This window comes from Falco peregrinus, chromosome 9 (genome assembly GCF_023634155.1).
Source record: "Falco peregrinus isolate bFalPer1 chromosome 9, bFalPer1.pri, whole genome shotgun sequence".
Classification (NCBI taxonomy): Eukaryota; Metazoa; Chordata; class Aves; order Falconiformes; family Falconidae; genus Falco; species Falco peregrinus.
Genome location: NC_073729.1, coordinates 24,390,602 through 24,409,629, shown reverse-complemented (window position 1 = coordinate 24,409,629; position 19,028 = coordinate 24,390,602). Strand labels below are relative to the sequence as shown.

Genomic DNA, 19,028 nt, shown 5'->3' with positions numbered 1-19,028 from the left:
CCTTTGAGCAGCTCTGTGAGCTGTGTGGGGACATCAATGTCCTCCTGGAGCAACCCAGCGCTGTCCCCCTGGAGCTGGCTGCTTGCCCCTGAAGCTTAATAACTCCAGATTAATAAGAAAAAAAATCACAGACTGGGGGAGGAATGAACCTTGCTGCATGGACAGTTTGTGCCAGAACCACCCCAGGCTGGGATACGGGCTCCCTCCTGTCTCCAAACGCTAAAACACCTACAGTATCACCCCCCAGACATGCTCTTTCCCCCAGCTGCAGCCAACCTGCACGATTTTATTGCGAACCTCAGCATGCTGGGCCACAGCACTCTGCTCTGAACTATTACTGAGCTGGGGAGAGAGAATAAATGAACAACACTTTAGCTACAGCAAACACCACACAGCCTTTGGGGAGCCGGCCTCTCCAGAGTCCTGCTTTGACACTTCCAGGGGATTCACTTTGTCTTCTCAGCCACATTCCTGCTCCACACAGAGCAATTTTCTGTAAAGTTTCTGTTTTCCTTTTACACCCCCACGGCATTGCCTTGGCTCCCTGGGGCTCGTACCCTCAGTACCAGCAGCTGATACACAGAATCTGTGCAGCGTGCTACCCCGGTACCCAAACGCGGAGGGGCTGTATTGCGGTGCAGGTTGTACTTAGCCCTTGCTGCAGGATTTTTCCTCTAAAATCAAGTATTTTCCCACAAAAACGATACAGTCCAGCCAGCTCAGAATCCCTTCAAATCCATATTTAGTTATTTATTCATTGTTACTCTAATTTTAAAGGTGGTGTCATGTCGTATCGCTTGAACTTTGAGTTTCAAAACTATACTCTTCAAAATTTGAACATGCACGGTTCTAGGGATTTTACAAGTAATTTAAGAGAAACTAACTGTCCATCTCTGCACCTCACCAACCCCAAGAGACTATGAAGTTGGACAGGTTTTACTGACTTGCGTATGCCAGGACTGATTGCACACCGTAATGCTGGTTTTTGAGGATGCAGCTGTGGGAAGCTGGTTTGGCATCGAGGGCATTTGAAGCGCAGGTGTGACAAGCAGGGGCTGGGAGGACTGCACGACGTGGTGGCTGTGCAGTGCCTTCGCCAGGTGAAGAACTTCATTTAGGTGTCAGAGTCCCTTTACTAGTGTTATGAAAGACTTCCATCCCTAGAAAAAAAACCACCCAAAGTCAAGAAAAACATAATTCCCTCTTCTCTTGGGAATGGGAAAGCACTTTATGTGCTGCAGTAAGATAAATCTTCTGAGATCATTCCTGGCGTTAGACGGTGTGTGGTGGCCATGACTTATCACGCTGCCCACAGCACTTGCTTAAGATGGGACCTTTCCAAGCCCTGCTCAAACGGCGGTGCTGTGCCAGCCCACCGCACGGGCTAAGCAAACTCTTACATTCAAGGAACATCAAATGAATAATAAGGAAATTACTTTGAATTTTTAAATCTGCTCGCTCCTGTGTGAGACAACAGTGAGCGTTCCGTGCGGCGCTGCAATGGGCTCCCGGGGGGGCGTGGGTGTCCCCCACCGTCCCCCCACCGTCGCCCCCCCGCCCGGTAACGGCGCAGCGCGCAGTCGAGCGGCCGCCCCGTCGGTGCTCGGCGCTGCGCATCCCCCGCCCGCCCCCACCGCCCTTCGCCCCGCCCCCCCGCGAAGGAGGGCCACTCCGATTGGCGCCGCGCCGGGGGGGCGTGGCCAGAGACGCTATAAGGGCGGGGCGGGGGCGGGGGCGGCAGCACCGCGGCTCAGGCCGTGCGGTGCGGAGCGGACGCTGCGTTCCCCGGGCGGCGCCGCCGGCGCCGAGCGGCCCCCGCGGCCCTAGTGCCCGCCCGCCGGACCTCGCCGTTGCCCAGCCCAGGTGCGCTGCGACCGGTAGTGCAGCCCCGAGGAGCGGGGAGGGAACGGGGCAGCTCATAGCAGTTTGGGGGTTTGGCGGGGGGTGGTTTGGGAGGGGGCTGCACCGAGTCCCTGTGGGGTGGAATTTCTGAGAGATGGCGCCGTGCCTCAGTTTCCCCACCCAGCGTTAACGGCGTCGTGGGTGCGTGGAGGACGTTCTGGAGCAGGGCACCCAACAAGTGGGAGCATCGTTAGACTACGGAAAGCTTCATCAGGAGCTGGGGAGGAGCTGGCCGTCCGGTGGGTGGTGGGGGTGCTGGGTGCCTCCCCCGTACTTGGCTCACAGCCCTGGGGGTCGGTGCTGCTGGTGTTCCCGCGGGTGGCGGGGGGCTCAGTGTCCCGCAGGCCCGGGGCGCTGCGGCTGCTGCTGGCGGCTGGCGCCTGGGGCCGGCTGAGCTTTTCCTTTGATGGCTTGAAGAAGGGATCAGATGGGGGGGGGGGCATGGGGGGTGTCAGCCTCTTAGCAGAAAGATGCTTCGTACCAGCAGGAGAATAATGCAGCTCCCGCTCGGAACTGGTCATGTTGGGGGCCGAGGGGAGGAATTTTGTTGCCTGCCCTAGAACTGGAGGTTGCCAGAGGAGGGCTGTGCCAGCAGGGCAGGCAGGGTTGCCCCTGCCACGGGTAGAGGCACTGCTGGGGCCAGGCTGGCCTGGAACCCCTTGGAATCACAAAATTATTTAGATAGGAAAAGACCTTTAAGTTCATCAAGCATGAAAATCCTCAGCACGTGCCCCAAACTGAACACTCCTTTGCTACTTATGCAATCTGTGCCTGAGATTTCATAATTCCCAACTGTTGATACAAGGAGGGGAACTGAATTTCTGCAAGGAGGCAAAAATCCCTGTCTGGGCTTTGGGGAAGGTGCTGTGCAGGCTCGCCAGGCCTGTGCTCTGTGCTTGGAGGAAGTTATTTTGGCTTTGCGCGAAGCGCTGAGCCAGAACCCAACAGCCGCAGATGCGAAGCAGACTGAGCACTGTGAGCACCAGCCCCGTGCCCAGCACAGTGCCGCGGTGAAGGTGGTGTGTGTGCCAAATCTCTTGGGAAATGACACGTTGAAACTCTTGTTGCAGCTTTCGGGGGGGGGGGGGGGAGCATGCTGCAGCCCTTCCACAGTGACAGCTGCCCCTTTGCTTGCAGGTTTTAGATCTGCACAAGAACCAAGATCAAGAAACCATGGCATCCATCCCATCGAGCGGCTCGCTCATGGCGACGCACACCTACTACAGAAGTAAGGGCACAGGGTATGGGGGTGCTTGGGCCCGGTGGACAAGTGGGCAGGGTGCGCTGCCAGGCTCGGTGGGATGTGGCTCCAGCAGCGAAAAAGCTGAGCTCAGGCATGTGCCTGCCTTCAGCTGAAGCCCCACGAGACCTGGTGGGCTCCTTGCTGAGAAAAGGGACCCCCAGCAGCCCCCCCTCCTGCTGCTTGGACCCTCCTTTGGGCCACTGCAGCCCCTGCCCAGTTGTACCAGCTGGAGATGGGTCTTGCAATCTCTTGTTAGGAAGGCTGTGGGGGAGGGGAGGTGGCAGCTTCAAATGCATCTTGCACTTGTGCTGTGGAAATGAGCTGCAAAACCAGTCTGGGCAATGGTAGCTACTGGTACCTCTCCAGGGGAAAGACTTTCTGGTTTAACGGATTGCCTAAATCAGAGGGAATTAAAAGTATTCCCCTTGAGCTGAAACAAGTAACAGGCTTCTAGCAGTTGGTCTGAAACTGCAGGGATTACATGCAGGAATCTGCATCCTCTTGGTCTCAAGTCACCCGCAAAGGCCTGCCAAGTGTTGCATACAGATGCAAAGCCATTAAATAGTGTCCTTGGGGTTGCAAGTGCTTTCCTACAAGGGTGTTCAGGTCCTTTTCTGCTACCTGCTTTTGCCCAGCTCATAATCTCACCAGTATTCCCTTCCTAGTGGTTTCTATTGACCTGGCATGGAAGCTGGGCAAGTACTGGAGCGAGATAGCGATAAGGCTGAGCCACATCACCCCCAGGGATGGCCACGCCAAGGCCATGCTTTGCTTTTCGTGGTGTGACCAAGGGTCATTGGTGGCTCTGATGAGAGTGGTTTCTCCACAGAGCGCCTGAGCTCCACATCCAGCAACAGCTCCTGCGGCAGCTCGGAGTACTCTGGGGAGGTCATCCCCCACCCCCCGGGTAAGTGCCACCAGCCCCAGCTCAGGGCCATGGCGGGGACATTGCACCCAGCCCCTCCACTACAAATCTTACTGGAGGTGACCCAGCCTCTCCTATGGGATGAGACTGGGGTGGTGGCAGGGCACTCACACTGACCCGGCCTTGCCCTGGCACACACTGTCCCCCCAGGTCTGCCCAAGTCTGACCCTGGCCACTGGTGGGCCAGCTTCTTCTTCGGGAAGACTACTCACCCAGCCATGACCACTGTGTCAGAGTCCCCAGAGAGGTGAGTGTGGTCCTTGGAGGAGATGAGACACGGGAGCACTAACACAGCACCCAGGGCAGCTGGGGACATCCCTGTTGTGTTCCCTGAGGCACATCCTCGCCCAGTGAGTGATGTCCTCATGTCCAGGGCACCCACTCCTTTGCTGCAAAAATAAATGCAGAGCAATAAGGGAATGCCTGACCCTCTCTTTGCTCTGTCTTGCAGCTTGGGAGCACTGCGTGTGACAACGGGACCAATGGCATGTGGCCTGGTGCCAGCCCAAGGAGCAGGACGGAGGCGTCACGCCAGCGAGCCCAGCTCCGGGCCCTCGGCATGAGTGGGTTAGCGGCTGCTCTCCACACCGGCGGGCACAGACCCCCCCCCCCCATCCCCCCCCATAGAGTAGGCTGGCTGCTCCAAGGCAAAGGCACTGCTTTGTAAGAAAGTGCAGCAAACCCCTGACGATTCCCGTACCAGCCTTTTTTACTCTTTCTCAATGTAACTACGCCCTTTCCACACGGACTTTGTAACATGTTTTATTTACCTTGTACTCATACAATGACAACTAATAAACCTGAGCAGCCTTTTAAAACTCAGTGGGTTGTTCTTCATCTGCCGGTTTGGTGGGGCTGGACCAGGACGTGGTGCAGCCTCTGACCGCAGCAGCAGGATCTGGCAATGCTGCATGGCGCAGTTGTGCCAGCGTGACTCACTGGTGCGTGTGTGTTTTGCATGTCAGCAAGACCTGGCTTGGCTGTGGTGATGCTGCAAGTGCCTCCCCCACCCTTTCCTCCATAGCTGGCTGCACAGCCTGTCCCTGCTGGCGCTGAACTTGTTTTGCTCCCCAAGCACATTGCTGCCCTGACCTGCTCTGGTGCCTTCTGGGGTAGGAGTGAGTACCTGGGTCTGGTCAGGGCTGGAAAAAGGATTTGGGTGCAGAATTAATGAGGGAAGAGAGGAGGCTTGCTCAGGGTTTGTGTTTAATGGGCCTGATGTCAGGCTGGAACTCATGGTGTGGATGGCAGCTTGGGGTATGCTGGGCTGGGCAGCCCTGGAGCCCAGCTGGCCCATCAGCTGTAGTGCCCTGAGGGCTGTTTTGGCTGATTTTTTGCTTTGAATGGGTCACCTTGGCTGTTTGGCCCTTCTGTGATCTGCCTGATAGTTGGGAAGTGCTGCTTGATACAGCACTGAGAAAACAAGAGCCTGCAGGTGCCTGCATGCAAAGGGGCAAGGGTCCTGCTGGAGGCAAACAAAACCCTGGTGGGGGCTGATTTAAAGGTGCCAAATCCCTGCTTGGTCTGTTTTTAGCCCCAGCACGTGGTATGGGACAGTCCCTGTGTGCATCAGGTGCTGCAGGACCTCTGAGCAGTGGCGTTGTACAGCTGGCATCCCATGTGAGCAGGGGCAAAGGCAAAGTTCCCCACTGCCTGGCCCAGGGAGCAGCTGAGGTGGCTGCTCTGCTTTGTGTCGCTGCCCCAGAGGCATCCGGGGTCACTTCCAGCTTTGCTTCTTGTTTCTGATAGGGAAAAAGTGTTGTGTAAGCTTTGCCCTGGGCTCTCTATCTCCAGGCAACAGTCCTTGTCCTCAGGGCAGAGGGTCTGGCTCCCCTGTCCCTAGGAGGGGCTAGGGCAGCCCTGGGACCTCCGCTCCCCCTTGTGTAAGGAATGATTATGGGGGGGTCCCCAGGGCCAGCAGCCTTGGGCACGTGGTTTAGATCCCCAAAGGCTTCCAGCACCCTGTGGGTGACCTCCGTGTCCACAGCAGCACATCACCCCACCACTGATCTGACATGGCTTCCAGCCAGGCAACAAACCGCGGCTGCTTGGCACTGCTGGGGGTCTGCACCTACGCGTGTGTGGCTGTGTATCACAGGAGGCATGGGGCAGCCTTTAAACTTCACAAAGTGCAGGTAAATCAAGCAAAAGAAAATAATTTTAAAAAATCATTTCTGAGTAAGACAAGACAAGGCACACTGTCTGGCCGGTGAGCTGGGAAGTGTGGCTGTGGCACTGGCTCATACCAGCAAGCACACAGCTCTGGGACCTTGCGATGCCCTGGCAAGCCCCTTCGGCTGTTGCTGACCCCTGGGATGCCCCGGAGGAGCAAAGGGGTCTTATCTGCTGCTGGTTCCCAGCAGAAACCCCTCATTTTGGAGAAACAAATATTTTTTCCAAGCCTGCAACCTCAGGGCCTGCAGATTAAAGTGTAGATACACAAAGGTAAAGTCAATATTGCCATATTTGCTTGTTGGTCTTGTGATTGCAGAGGGTCCAACCCAGCAAATGTCCCCAGGCACCCTGGGACAGGCTGTTTCAGAGCAAAGGCACCAATCCTTGTGTCCCTGGTTTTCAGCTGGGCGCTTTCCCTGGGCTGACCCAGCTCTGGGTGAGCTGCTCTGGCTGCCTGCTGCGATGCCACCAGCACACTGATGCTCCTCCATCCTGTTTTTGTACACTGCGTGGAGGTTAAACTCATGCCCACATTGCTCTGAGGCAGGCTGGATTTACATACAGCAGCAGTGAGTGGCTGCCCTGATGCCAGCAGCTCCCTGTCCAGCAGAGCAAAAGGGCTTGGAAAAGCCCTGCTGAGTTAAAGGGGATTTTTTAAAACATATGTAAAGACTCACAGACCTGGGCTCCTGCTCTGCTGGGGTGAAAAAACAGGGAGAGCCTGGTCGCCCCGCAGACTGCACTCCCAGGCACCTTCATCGCATGGCTGAGAGCAAAGACCTAGGCATTGCCTTGGTTGCTTGCCTGGTGCTTTTGGGGCCTTTCTTGCCCCTTTGCAGCTCTCAGACATGTTCAGGAAAAGCACCCGACAGCTGGGCACATTTATTTTTGTCTTGTCTCCATTCCCACTGCTGTGGGTGTCAGTGTCTTTTCCCAAGTAATGAGTGATGGTACAAGAGGGAACAGCCTCAAGTTGTGCCAGGGGAGGTTTAGACTGGATATTAGGAAAAATCTCTTCCCAGAAAGGGTTGTCAAGCATTGGAACAGGCTGCCTGGGGAAGTGGTGGAGTCAGATGCGTAGATGTGGCACTTAGAGACGTGGTTTAGTGGTGGGCTTGGCAGTGCTGGGCTAATGAACTTGATGATGTTAAAGGCCTTTTCCAACCCAAACAATTCTGATTCCAGCTCATCTCCCGTGTTTCGGGTCATCGTACTGCCCGTTGGGATGAGATAGCCAGGGATTCATTGGGCAACAGAAAGAAAACAAGCAAAGGGGCTCTTTACATGCTATACCCCTCCCTGCGCATCCCCTCTTGCCCTTGGGCTTGCTCTCGGAGGGCCAAGCACCCACCTCCCATGGCACCAACCCCCCCCGGGACGGACATCGCCTCCTCTGCTCCTCCACCCCCACCTTGTGCCCTGTGACGAGACCCCGTGTTTTGACTGTTGATTAACTCACATATTTGGCAAAAAACAGCCGGTGCTTTCCGCTCGCTCTCGGCCCTAGCAGCAGCCCTTGTGCCACCCCGCCGTCTCGGAGGAGCTCCCACGGCAGCCGTGTGAGAAATACTTCCTTTCATTGCCTTCCTCTTGCTGCTTGGGGATTTTTTTATTTTTTTTTCCCCTCCAGCAGCTTTGCTTCCCCCTCACCCTTCAAAGGCCAATGTGGGACCTTAAAAATAGAAACAGACTGTGCAGCTCAAATACATCCTGTTAGCCTGACAGTGTTTGCAAATGCCAGTCGGTCAAGTTGAATCTGCAAACAGGGCACATGCCAGGCTGAAACCAGAGCAGGCAAATGCCTTTAACAACAGTATTTGCAATGCCCATTCTGGTGGGGTTCAGAAAGGACTGGGGACCCTGGCAGCTCTGCCTTCGTGGGATGGATTTTAGGAAGAGCTTGGACCCCATAGTGGCTCTGATTCTGGGGGGATGCTGCAGTGCACTGCCCAGGCTGAGATCCTGGGAGATAAGAAAATCCTTGGCTCCCTCCCACAACTCTGTCTACTTCAAGCACATAATGACTCAGAGAAATGCCAAAAGCCAGCAGACCGTGCTGGAGGGCAAACCCAAGCAGCAGATCCGCTTCTAATGCAGCTAAGGAGGAGGAAAGAAAAGCTGCTGTTGGCAGCGCCATGTCCCCCCCCTCCACACCACCCATCATGACATTGCTACAGCAGCCTGAGCTGCTCTGGGGCATGTGGCTGATGGGGCCAGCACAAGCAGGAGGGCTCCTACAGCCCTGCCACCCCGCTGGCTTCTCCAGGGACCCCACTCCTGCACTGCTGCTCCCCACACCAGCCCCAGCACCCCACACACCCCCTTCTCCTGCTTAATTTTTTAGCTCCATCTGGTGGCAATCAGACTTGCAAATTTAATATTCTTATGGCTGCAACAGCCCTGCCATACCTGCACCATGCGTGTCTGTGCTCTTTCTTGGCATGCAATGAACCTGTCACCCGCCGCACTCGGCTTCGGTCTTCAGTTTCTTGTACGAGGGGATCTGGGCCGTGCATGTGTGTGCTTTCTGCTGGGGTGTTTGATCAGCCTGTGAAATGCTTTTGCAAGATGAAGGTTTCCTCTTGCAAATATGTCCAAACAAACCCAACCTCTTGCTTTTTCCAGCTGTGAACACTCTAGCCCGGAGCTGCTTTCCCGGGCACGGCTGCAGCTCCTGAGGGCTCAGCTACTGCCTTGCCCTTGCTCCGGCTTCAGAGGAAGCGTGGCTGGAGCAGAATTTGTTGCATACCAAAACCACATTCCCACCTCCCTTTTCCAGGCCCCTTGTGCACAAAGACTCGCTCAATTATCAGCCAGACTTGTTTCTGCTGTTTTGCACAGCACGGATGCTGCTCAGACAGGGGGGGTATTGCACAAACTTTATTAACTTCGTATATTCCAACTCCGCTGTTGTTTCAGTGCGACCGGTCACCCCGTCTCCTGCAAACAGGCAAAATGGGCTTGTCAGGAGAAAACCCAAAGCCAGGCAGCCCTGGCCGTGCCAGGCTGCCTTTCACCTGCAGCACGCCGTGCTCCCTGCCACCGGTGCCCCCAGTGTGGCCGCAGTAGGTTGCCTGCACCAGCCTGGCGCCTTGGCACTGCTCCCACTGCTGCTTTTTGCTTCCGCTGCTGCCAAGGACAGCCCGGCCTCTGAGTGGGCTTGAGCAGGGGGGCAAAAGGTACTTGGCTGGAGCAAATGCTCCCCCCCCCCCCCCGCTCCACCCCAGCTTGGGCGGGTTAAGGTCCTTCTATAATGCCAGGCCTGGGGACCGGCGAGCAGCTGGGGGAGCATCTCTTGGCTTTGCACCATAGATGCGATAAGGAGTAAAACAGGGTGAAACAGTGTTTTCCTGAGTGCTGCCTCTGCTGCCCGCACCTGGGCTAAGGGGGCATTAAATGTATGAACCCAGAAACACATTTCTCTTGGAATAACTACACGATGGTGAGCAAGGCAAGGAGCCAGAGTGGAGCAGCCCAGGCAGGAGCTGCCTGCGCAGGATCCTTGTGCAAGCCGGGCTGCTGCCTGGGAAAGGGCTGGCAGACACACACTAAGGTTTAGTGCCCATCTGGATGCACAGAGACCAAAGAGTTATATATGTGTTTGCAAGAGTGGGACTGGTTGCAAACCATTGCTTGCTGGGCAGGGAGGGGAGCAGCGTGGCGAGGGTGGAGCATCCAGCAGTGCCCTGCGAGGACTCGAGGATGGATGCACACACATTTATTGATAAATACACCGGACACACACTACAAGAAAAATCAAGCGGAGCCTCAACTGAACAAAAATCTGCAAACCTTCACGTTGGCGTGGGGAGCAGCAGGGACCTCCCACCCTACTGGCTGAATGAAGATGTAAACTCTGGGTGATACCTTCACTACCATGGGGCTTTTCCAGACTGCTACACAGCCAAGCGCTGGCAAGGAGTTCTCCACAACTCGTTGCCTTTTCCCTTGGCCACCTCCCTGCATCCTGACCGAGAGGGACCATGGGCTGTTTTCTGGGGGGGGAAGTGCTTTCCTTGGAGCCCTGTCAGAGGGCAAACCAGAAGGAAGGAGCTTCTTGGTAAGAGCTGGCCTGGGTGGGCTTGTGCAGGAAGGATGGTGGGCAGGGGTCCTTCAGGAGAGGGAGCTGAGCAGCCGTCTGTAGATGAAGCCCAGCTTCTCCCGCAGGGCCAGGAAGGTAGGACGCTCCTCTGTGTTGCCGTTCCAGCACTCCAGCATGATGCTGTAGATCTCGGGAGGGCAGGAGCTGGGCCGGGGAAGGCGGTAGCCCCTGGTGATTTGCCGTACGGTTTCTTGGTTTGTCATTCCTGCAAGGAAGGAGAAGATGCTCCTGAATCTTAACATCCCCAGAGGATGCCCTGAAGGTACACCTGCAGTGGGCCAAGATGTCAGCCAGCACTGCTGGTGTCTCTCTACCATGAGGCTGGTAGAGGAAAGGCTGTGAGAGATCATCCAGCCCACTCCACCTTCCTGCCTCCAGCTCCTACACCCACATTGCAAGCACTGAAAATCCCTCTAAGCAGCCCCCAAAGTGGACAACAACCTATTCGTGCTCTAGGAGCTGCTTCCACATCCCTCGTGGAAGGGACAAGATAACAATTCATGCCATGTTGGCTTTTGGGGACCATGGGCAAGCTGCCTGGCTTCTGGATGGAGCTGCACTGGATGGGGCTGGCAGCCCTACCTTCATACGGGATCTGTCCATACGTGAAGACTTCATAGAGCAGAATCCCGTAGGACCAGACATCAGACTTGAGGGAGTAGGTGCGGTAGTTGGCTGCCTCCGGGGCTGTCCACTTAACGGGGATTTTAGTGCTGCTGCTGGTGGAATAAATGTCATCCTGAAAAGCAAGGGGAGACGGGTCACGAGGGGTGGTATGATGAACACAGATGCTGCTTTTGGGGCTTTGCCGGGGCTGTGGGTTGCAAAAGGGGATGGCAGGGGGGGTGGCTGCAGCCTGGGGCAGCTTGGTGGCCTGGGGTGATGGGGGGGGGGGATCACAGCATCCCACTGACCAACCTTGAGGAGCCGGGCAAGTCCAAAATCAGCAATTTTGCAGGTGAGTTCCTCTCCCACCAGGATGTTTCTGGCCGCTAGATCCCGGTGGACAATATGCTTCTCCTCCAGATACCTCATCCCATCCGCCACTTGGCAGGCGATGTTGAGCAGGTGGGAGGTGCCCAGGGACTTCCCTTCAGGACCTGTTAACCCAGATGATCCAAGTGTTGGGGGCAACCTAGCAACATCTATTTTGGATGTTCTGGTTTGTAAGGAGACCCTGTGCTGGCAATGTGGGACCAGGGGAACGTATAAAACCTTGTACTGGAGGTCTTGCCCAACTGTCCAGTGGTACTGTGTGGGAAGTTCAGCACAGCCATGTGCTCCTCAGGATGGGACTGGGGTGAGCTCTGAAGGGAGAAGTTTGGTCTCCTCCCTTCAAGAGGGACGTAGATGTGCTGGAGGGGCACATTCGTTGCCAGAGATGGGCAACAACGCTGGTGGAAGAGTCTAGAGAACAAGCCTTATGAGGAGCAGCTGAGGGAACTGGGGGCATTTAGTCTGGAGAAGAGGAGGCTGAGGGATCTTACTGCTGTCTACAACTGCCTGAAAGGAGGCTGTAGTGAGGTGGGCATTGGTCTCTTCTCCCAGTAACAAGCCATAAGACAAGAGGAAATGGCCTCAAGTTGCACCAGCGAAGGTTTAGGTTGGGTATGAGGAAAACTTTCTTCCCTGAAAGGGTGGTCAGGCATTGGAATAGCTTTCCCAGGGACATGGTGGAATCACCATCCCCAGAGGTGTTTAAAAAATATGTAGATGTGGCACTTAGGGACATGGGTTAGTGGTGGCACTTGGGTGGGCTTGGCAGTGCTGGGTTAACGGTTGGACTGGATGATTTCAAAGGTCTTTTCCAACCTAAATGATTCTGTGATTCTCTGGCACTATGAAGAGCACCCTGTGCTGCAATGAAGATGTGGACATCCATGTCTTGTTCAAAGCTGAAGGTGACCTTCTGCCATGCAAATCTCCAGCTGGGCCTCTCAACCTGTCCTACCTGCAAGCTCCAGCTCCTCCGGCACCAAATATTGTTGGAGCCCCAACCAAAAACGAGGTCAGCGTGGGGGAGGGGGGGGGTGCACCCAGCAGAAGAACAGGTCTTGGTGGGAGTGGTTTGTCTTGTTTCCCTTCAAGACTGATGACTGGGTCAGGAAAAGAAAGGCCAAGAAAAATAAACTGATGGCTGGTGATGGGTGGCCTGTGACCTGTTGCTAGCTCTGCACATGAACAGAGCCATGCTGCTGGCCTGGGGGACGGGTCATTTCATTCCTCATGAAGGCAGAGTTGCCCAAGCTTACATACACTTAATACTTAAAGGGGGCTTGTGAAAAAGGTGGGGACGGACTTTTTAGTAGGGCCTGTAGTGACAGGACAAGGAGGAAAGACTTTAAACTGCGAGAGGGCAGATGTAGATCAGATACGAGGAAGAAATTCTTCCCTGTGAGGGCGGCGAGGCGCTGGCACAGGCTGCCCAGAGCAGCTGGGGGTGCCCCGTCCCTGGCAGGGTTCAGGGCCAGGCTGGATGGGGCTTGGAGCAACCTGGGCTGGTGGGAGGGGTCCCTGCCCATGGCAGGAGGGTGGAATGAGATGGTCTTCAAGGTGCCTTCCACCCAAACCATCCTGTGATTCTATGAAACATGTCCACAGGGTTTCTGTGCACTAGTGGGAGGTGGCAGACCATGGGTGAGATAAGAAGGAGGGATGAAGGTACCTACCGACACACTTGCCCTCCCAGGAACTGATACCCAGCCCATACAGACACCAAAAGGATCATGGCACTGTGTCTTTAGGTCTTGGGGTCACCCAAGACCATCTCCACTAAGTACCCATGGATTGCTCTGCGTTACCACTGATCTAAACAGGACCCAAACCTAGACTTTTGCTCTCTTAGGGTCCCCACTCGGATTCGTAGGGCCATTCTGGGTCACAGAAAGTATCTGCGGAGCAGCACTGCCCCGGGAGCCCACTCCCCATGGTGCCAGCATGGGTACTCACTGTTGAGGTAGCTGTGGAGGTTGCCTTTCCGCATGAGCTCAGTGATGATATAGACGGGCTCATCCAGTGAGCAGACAGCGTGCAGCTGGATCAGCTTCTCGTGCCTCAGGCGCTTCAGGTTCTGAATCTCCTTGGTGAAGTCTTCTGCCTTCATGTCAGCTAGGGAACAAAGCCAACATGACGGTTGTGAGCTACTTTCTCATGTGCATGTTGGAAGCTCAGCACCTCCAGCTGGGATGAGGACCTTTTTACTCCTAACAGCCCACCTCGCTCGTGTCTGCACACCCTATGTCTCAGATCCAAATACCCAAGATGTTTTCCACAGGGCTTTGGATCCCATTTTCAGGATCATATCCCCAGCAGGACTTGACATCACAAACCCATTTGACTTGACTTGACATAGCTTACCATGAACCCACTGGGCAGAGCCATTTTATAAAGGCACAGCCCAAGATTAGGTGGGTCCATAGAAATCGTCCAGTGGCCTCCTGCCAGGTCCTACCACAGTTTGCTTGATAAGACAGACACAGTGGCCAACAGGACTGGGAAACAAAAGGAGGTGAACGATGTGGCAGTGAATGAGAGACCCAGCTGGCCACTGGCCACATCTGCTCCTCCACCTACCTTTTATGATCTTGATGGCCACCGGCACTGTGTTCCTCCACAGTCCTTCCCACACCTCTCCGAAGTAGCCCTCACCCAGCTTCCTCCGCAGCGTGAACTCCCAGCGTGGGCGCTCCCAGCCATCCCTCTCAGGGGGGGTCTGCAGAATGGACATTGCATGCTCGGACCAGCCGCCTGGGCAGGACTTGCTGATGGTGCCTACACCAGCTTCTGGTGCCCACCAAGGCCTGGTGCCTACGGAGGAGTGAGCAGGACATGGTGCTCCATGACCTGCATTGCCCCAGGGTTGCATTGCGTTTCCATCTGCTAAATGTTCATTGGGGCACAAAGCATGGGAGGGGGGGGGCATCCTCTGCATTACCTCTGCTGGGAGGCAATGTATGCAAGGGGGGAGATTTTTGGAGACTATATGAAATATCAGGAATTCAAGTCATAATTCATTGCTCATCAGACCTCAGAGGTGGCTCTTCTCCATTTCCACCAATAAATAAAAATGAGTAAATGAATATGATTGCGTATTATGGCTGATTTAGATTTCAGCTCATTAAGCATTTATTTTATCTTGCACCTTTCAGTTCTACTCTTGGATTATTCACATGTTTAATTGTTATTTCTAAGTCATAACCAGCGGATGGAGTTCTAATCAGGAAATGAGTTGGCAATTTGGGATTAATACTCTAATTGGATTTATGAGTGCCACAGTAATTGGCATGAAAGCTATATAAAAGCAATGTGGTCTTATTATACGCTATGGAAAAAATGGGAAGCACGGGTATTTCCAGATCCAAAGGGATTTGTAACAATGTGGTTTCTTGTCTTTGAGGTGGAGAAGACATTTCAGAAAAGCCTATGCGTTCTGACTGGTCAAAAATCCATACAAGTGCTCTACCTGGCCTTAACATGGCTGATAAAAGGTGAAGCTGCCAGCTTTACTAAGGGTGTATTTTAAATTTAACTTAATAAAGCTCAAATCCCAAATAGACAGACTACTAATGTCTATTTTTCCCTTTTTTCTCTTTCCTTTTTTCCATCCTGGCCACCTTTGGGCCCCTGGCCAAGCTGTGCCCCGGGTGTACGCACCGCGGGGCTGCAGGGCTGCAGCAGGGGGCTCTGGATGACCTTCCAGTGCTGGGTGTAGAAGGCAAGGAGCTCCTCCATGTCGGGGAAGGGATGCCCCTTCTGGATGTAGAGGCTGCCTCCGGGGCTCTTGCAGATTCGGAAGTGGCTGACCTTTGAGTGGTTGCGCACTGCGGGGAAGCCCAGGGTGGGTAAAACTCAGCTTGTGCAATCGCGGCTCTTTCCCCCCTCCCTGCTGACTCTCACCCTCTCCTCTCCAGGCAGCCTGTCTATTAATTCACCTTAAAGCAACACAACTCACCCCTGGGGTATTACATCCCACTCCCCACCATCCCTTTTGCTCCCACCTCCCAGCTCAGAAGACTCCTACCGTGGGCAAGTGGGGCTTGCTTGGACCTCAGAGGTGATGCTTTATTAGCAGGGATGATTCCCCAGGCAGATGCACTGCTCGGAGAGCGACGGAGCTCATTGCTGCTCGAGGTGGATAAACCAGCGGCTGGGCCTCCTGCAGGCACGCCACCACCCAGGGGCGATGGGCAGGGTGCGGGGTTTGCTGTGAATTTCTTGGGGTTGTTTTTATGTGGATTTGGACCAGATTGTAACAGCACTGCCTGGTCCGACCCCCCCCCAAACTCAGATTTCCGTATGTGGGAGCAGCCCAGGCCCTGGTAATCTGGAGTGGCAGCATATTCTTAGACAACCCTCAGATCACAAAAGCCACTGGAATGAAATCCTAGGAGTCAGTGCCATGAAACCATCATTAAGCTTCTGTGAATTATTTATGGCTTTCATACCCTGGATGGGAGCAAAGCACTTTCCTTTGCCACAGTAATTCAGTAATCCGTATCTGCATCTACTAGCTTTCCCCACGCTTTTAGAAAACAGTCCGCTCACTTTAACAAGATGCTGTAAATTGCTTTAAACATTTCCATGTTTTTCTACCTGTGATGACCAAGCCAGGAGCTGCCCCTAAGGAACAGCCTGGTTCCTTTCCCTGCGCTAATTTTCTCTGGATAATTGCCACAAAATTACCTGAAAGAGAGTATTCGCCCTTGCTGCTCTCACTGTCCCGGACCAGGAAGGAGCCGTGCTGGTTGGGATGCGAGAGGAGGAGCTGCTCAGCTTCATTTCGGCTGATCTTGCTGAAGTACCAGCTGGGGGAAGGGAGGAGAGGGGTTAGCGTGGTGCAAGGAGATGGTGCAGACATGGGGCTGCATCTGTCCCAGGGGCTTCTGCACCTTCTGGGCCAGGGGGCGAGCAGCTCCCTCCCACCATTTGCCCATCCCTGGCAGCCACCAACCGAGTGGCACAGCAGCCAGTGGGTGCCTCAGAGCCTGTGAATGTGGCTGCCACGCACACTGCTGCCAGCCTGCAACAGGGCTGCTTCCTTGGATTAGTTTTGCAGGCACTTGCAGCTTGCTGACTGCGAACTATTTCCTCCAGAAGTGGCTGGTCACCAGTGCATCAAGCTGGCCAGGTCTCAGCTCCATCCCAAAATCAGGAGGTTTACAGTGTGGCTTGGTGCAGCACCTGGGCTGACAGCCTGCAGTAAATAAAACACCAACCACCTAGTGCTGCGTGGAAGATGCTCTGGTGGGGTTGCACCCATGTGTCCTGCTACGAGAACAACAGCTACAGGCACAGGATCGCTTTGTGTTTCTTGACATGCAGCTCACGGACACAACCAGCTCTCAGAGCGCGTGAGCGAATTGCATCAATGAAAACATCTCTGGGAATTGCCCTTCAGTGCTCCAGACATGGTAGCACTGGTTGGGGACCTCAGCAGCACCAAGTCAGGAGGAAGGACCCAGCCAAACCCCTCTTCTGTGCCCGATCAGCACCGAGATTCATCACCAAATCTCCAGCAAGAAAAGGCAGGTTGGCTGGCCAGGTCCCAACTCGGCGGGATGCACAGCAGCGTGGGGAAGGGGCTGCTTCACCCAGCCTGACACAGCCAGGATGTGAGAAACCGAAGGTTTCATCATTAGCTGGGATCGCCAGTGTCTGGGAAACCGTGCAGGAAATTATATGTGATGGGGTTACAGCAGCTGAACAAATCACCACCCAGCTCCGACCTGCGGCTCCGCAGAGTCTGTGCACTTGCAGCTTGCTCCGGCTGCAAAGCCCTGCACGTTTGCTGCCAACCGCCCTCCCTGTGGCATCCCCCTCACCTCTGTCCTCGGGATGGGGCTGGGCACAGGCTGGGCATGCACACACGCACCAGCACACTCAGCTGTAGCCTGCCCAAGTGTTCTGTGCAATGGGTCTGAAGCAGCGAGTTGACCCCACGGTCCTCACTGATGCGGTCCCAGTACGGTGCAAACCAGACTAGATTTGCCTTTCTGCAAAGCGCGTGCAGGTAGGTGAGGGAGGGAGGGTGTCTCCCATCCCGCCAGCTGCAATCACTGCCCCTGCACATCCAGGCCCCTTCCCAGGCTCCCCCCACTCCTTTCCTTTACCCCCACCCCCAGGCAGCACAGGGTGAGCACAGGGGGGAGCCTGCAGGGTGATCACACCCACCCCGTCCATGCGCTCCCCGTGACTCAGGGCCTGGTACAGAGGGAGCAGCAGTGTCTCGGGGTGCTTTGCCTAGCGTGTCAGGACCAGGCTGCCTTATGCAACGTTGTGCCTGGGCTTTCCCCAGCTGAGAGAAGGCTGAGACATCAAGCCAAGCTCCGTGTCAGGTGGGAGAGGCACTGACGGGGAGGGAGCCCCCAGTCCCAAATGAGCAGGAGCTGGAGAGCAGCACCACCGCCACGGCTTGGAGCTACAGAGCTTTGGGCTTCCTAGTAGGTCCCAGCCCAAACTGCTTCTCCCCATGCTCCTGAGCCCTTTGGAGCTGGCAGGGCTCAGGTACAAGCTTCCCCAGCTCCCACCCTCCCTGCTGCATGCCCTTTAATGCAGGCAAGAGGGAGAGGTGCTGGAGCAAGCAGGAGCCCATTTATTCAGCACCGTAGCTGCATCCATTCACACATCGCACCACATGCCAGCCCAGATCCACCCTATCGTGTGCAAGGGTGATGCACCCAAGAAGGGGGACCAGCATCTCTGCCCTTTGACACACCCCTCAGCCCTTGCTGTGCTCAATACTTTCATCCCGCTGCTGGGAGCTGCAGGAGTTTCATGGCAGGGATGCCCGGAGGAGGGCAGATCCCCACCCGGTCCCACCACCACTGATGGCTAAAGTAGGGGACAAGGAACTCATGCTCCCTGCTGTCGCAGAGGGTGAGTGCTGCCTTTCCCTGTGCAGGGACATGCTACCCTGTCCAGCATCCATCCCGCTACAGGTCCGGAGCATCAGATACTTACGGCTGGTGAGCAGAGGTGCCTTGGCTGAGGCTGGCCACATACGCAGCAGGAACGTACCCCATGGCCGGTTCCCCCAGCAGCCGCCGGGCGAAGACATACTCTCCTTCTTCTCTGAGGACACGCAGTTTGTCCCCTGCACTTACGCTCAGTTCCTCCGCGCTCCGGGCTGTGAAAGCGTATAAAGCGATAAAGAGAGACGACTTGGGGATGAAGGAAATGGAGTTCGGCTCAGAGTGCAGCGAAACGGAATCAGAACCAAGATACCCCAGCGAGCAGCTCTCCGGCACGGAGCGGGGACGGAGCTTGTTCCAGAATGATGTCAGGAAGGTCAAACGCTTCCGTACAAACTGCTCCATCCCTGGCAGAGGCAGTGGATGCGGTGGTCTATGCTACCGCGCTTCTCCAGGCTGGAGGACAGGGCGATCCCAGGCTCATGCTGCCGGCCGGGAGGCTCATGCTGCTGTCCCGCGTCCCTCGCACGCGTCTGGGTGCTCGCTGGCCCTTCCCGGCGAACTTCCTATTTCTGAAAGTGAAACTGGTTGATCTGGTGAGACGAGTCTGCAGGTGGGACGAGTCTGCAGGCAGGAGTCCCACGCTCAGACCCACGGGCACATCTGGGAGACAGGCACAGCTGGAGCCAGCCTCACCGCTCTCGAAGGAGAATGGCTTTTTTTTTTTTTTTTTTTTTAATTATTGTTTTAAAGTGTGCTCTCCTGCTTGTT

General features: G+C 55.3%; 2 protein-coding genes across 2 annotated transcripts; one reads left to right on the top strand and one right to left on the bottom strand.

Annotated features, from left to right (window-relative positions):
- Positions 1–1,710: 1,710 nt before the first annotated feature.
- PPDPF (pancreatic progenitor cell differentiation and proliferation factor) lies at positions 1,711–4,892 on the top strand. The gene is made up of 5 exons (XM_005239940.4): positions 1,711–1,863; positions 3,040–3,130; positions 3,975–4,052; positions 4,221–4,317; positions 4,522–4,892. The coding sequence occupies exons 2-5, from the start codon at positions 3,076–3,078 to the stop codon at positions 4,631–4,633; spliced, it is 342 nt and encodes a 113-aa protein (XP_005239997.1). The 5' UTR covers positions 1,711–1,863; positions 3,040–3,075; the 3' UTR covers positions 4,634–4,892.
- Positions 4,893–6,210: 1,318 nt separating this feature from the next.
- Positions 6,211–18,662, bottom strand: LOC101919607 (tyrosine-protein kinase Srms). Its single transcript, XM_027790340.2, has 10 exons — positions 18,307–18,662; positions 16,030–16,151; positions 15,001–15,167; positions 13,921–14,059; positions 13,297–13,455; positions 11,266–11,447; positions 10,930–11,086; positions 8,655–10,552; positions 7,705–7,917; positions 6,211–6,487 (listed from the first exon to the last, which is right to left on the bottom strand). Exons 1-8 carry the CDS (start codon positions 18,660–18,662, stop codon positions 10,359–10,361), a joined length of 1,476 nt encoding a protein of 491 aa, XP_027646141.1. The 3' UTR covers positions 6,211–6,487; positions 7,705–7,917; positions 8,655–10,358.
- Positions 18,663–19,028: the final 366 nt, after the last annotated feature.

What these genes read in the sequence shown, in the direction of transcription:
- LOC101919607 (XM_027790340.2), bottom strand. Translation starts at nt 18,662, where the DNA reads ATGGAGCAGTTTGTACGGAAGCGTTTGACCTTCCTGACATCATTCTGG. An exon ending in GGGCGAATACTCTCTTTCAG is followed by an intron (nt 15,168 to 16,029) that starts GTAATTTTGTGG and finishes GCTTCCCCGCAG; the next exon opens with TGCGCAACCACTCAAAGGTC. An exon ending in TGCAGCCCTGCAGCCCCGCG is followed by an intron (nt 14,060 to 15,000) that starts GTGCGTACACCC and finishes TCCATTCTGCAG; the next exon opens with ACCCCCCCTGAGAGGGATGG.
- PPDPF (XM_005239940.4), top strand. Translation starts at nt 3,076, where the DNA reads ATGGCATCCATCCCATCGAGCGGCTCGCTCATGGCGACGCACACCTAC. An exon ending in GGTCATCCCCCACCCCCCGG is followed by an intron (nt 4,053 to 4,220) that starts GTAAGTGCCACC and finishes CTGTCCCCCCAG; the next exon opens with GTCTGCCCAAGTCTGACCCT. An exon ending in GTGTCAGAGTCCCCAGAGAG is followed by an intron (nt 4,318 to 4,521) that starts GTGAGTGTGGTC and finishes TCTGTCTTGCAG; the next exon opens with CTTGGGAGCACTGCGTGTGA.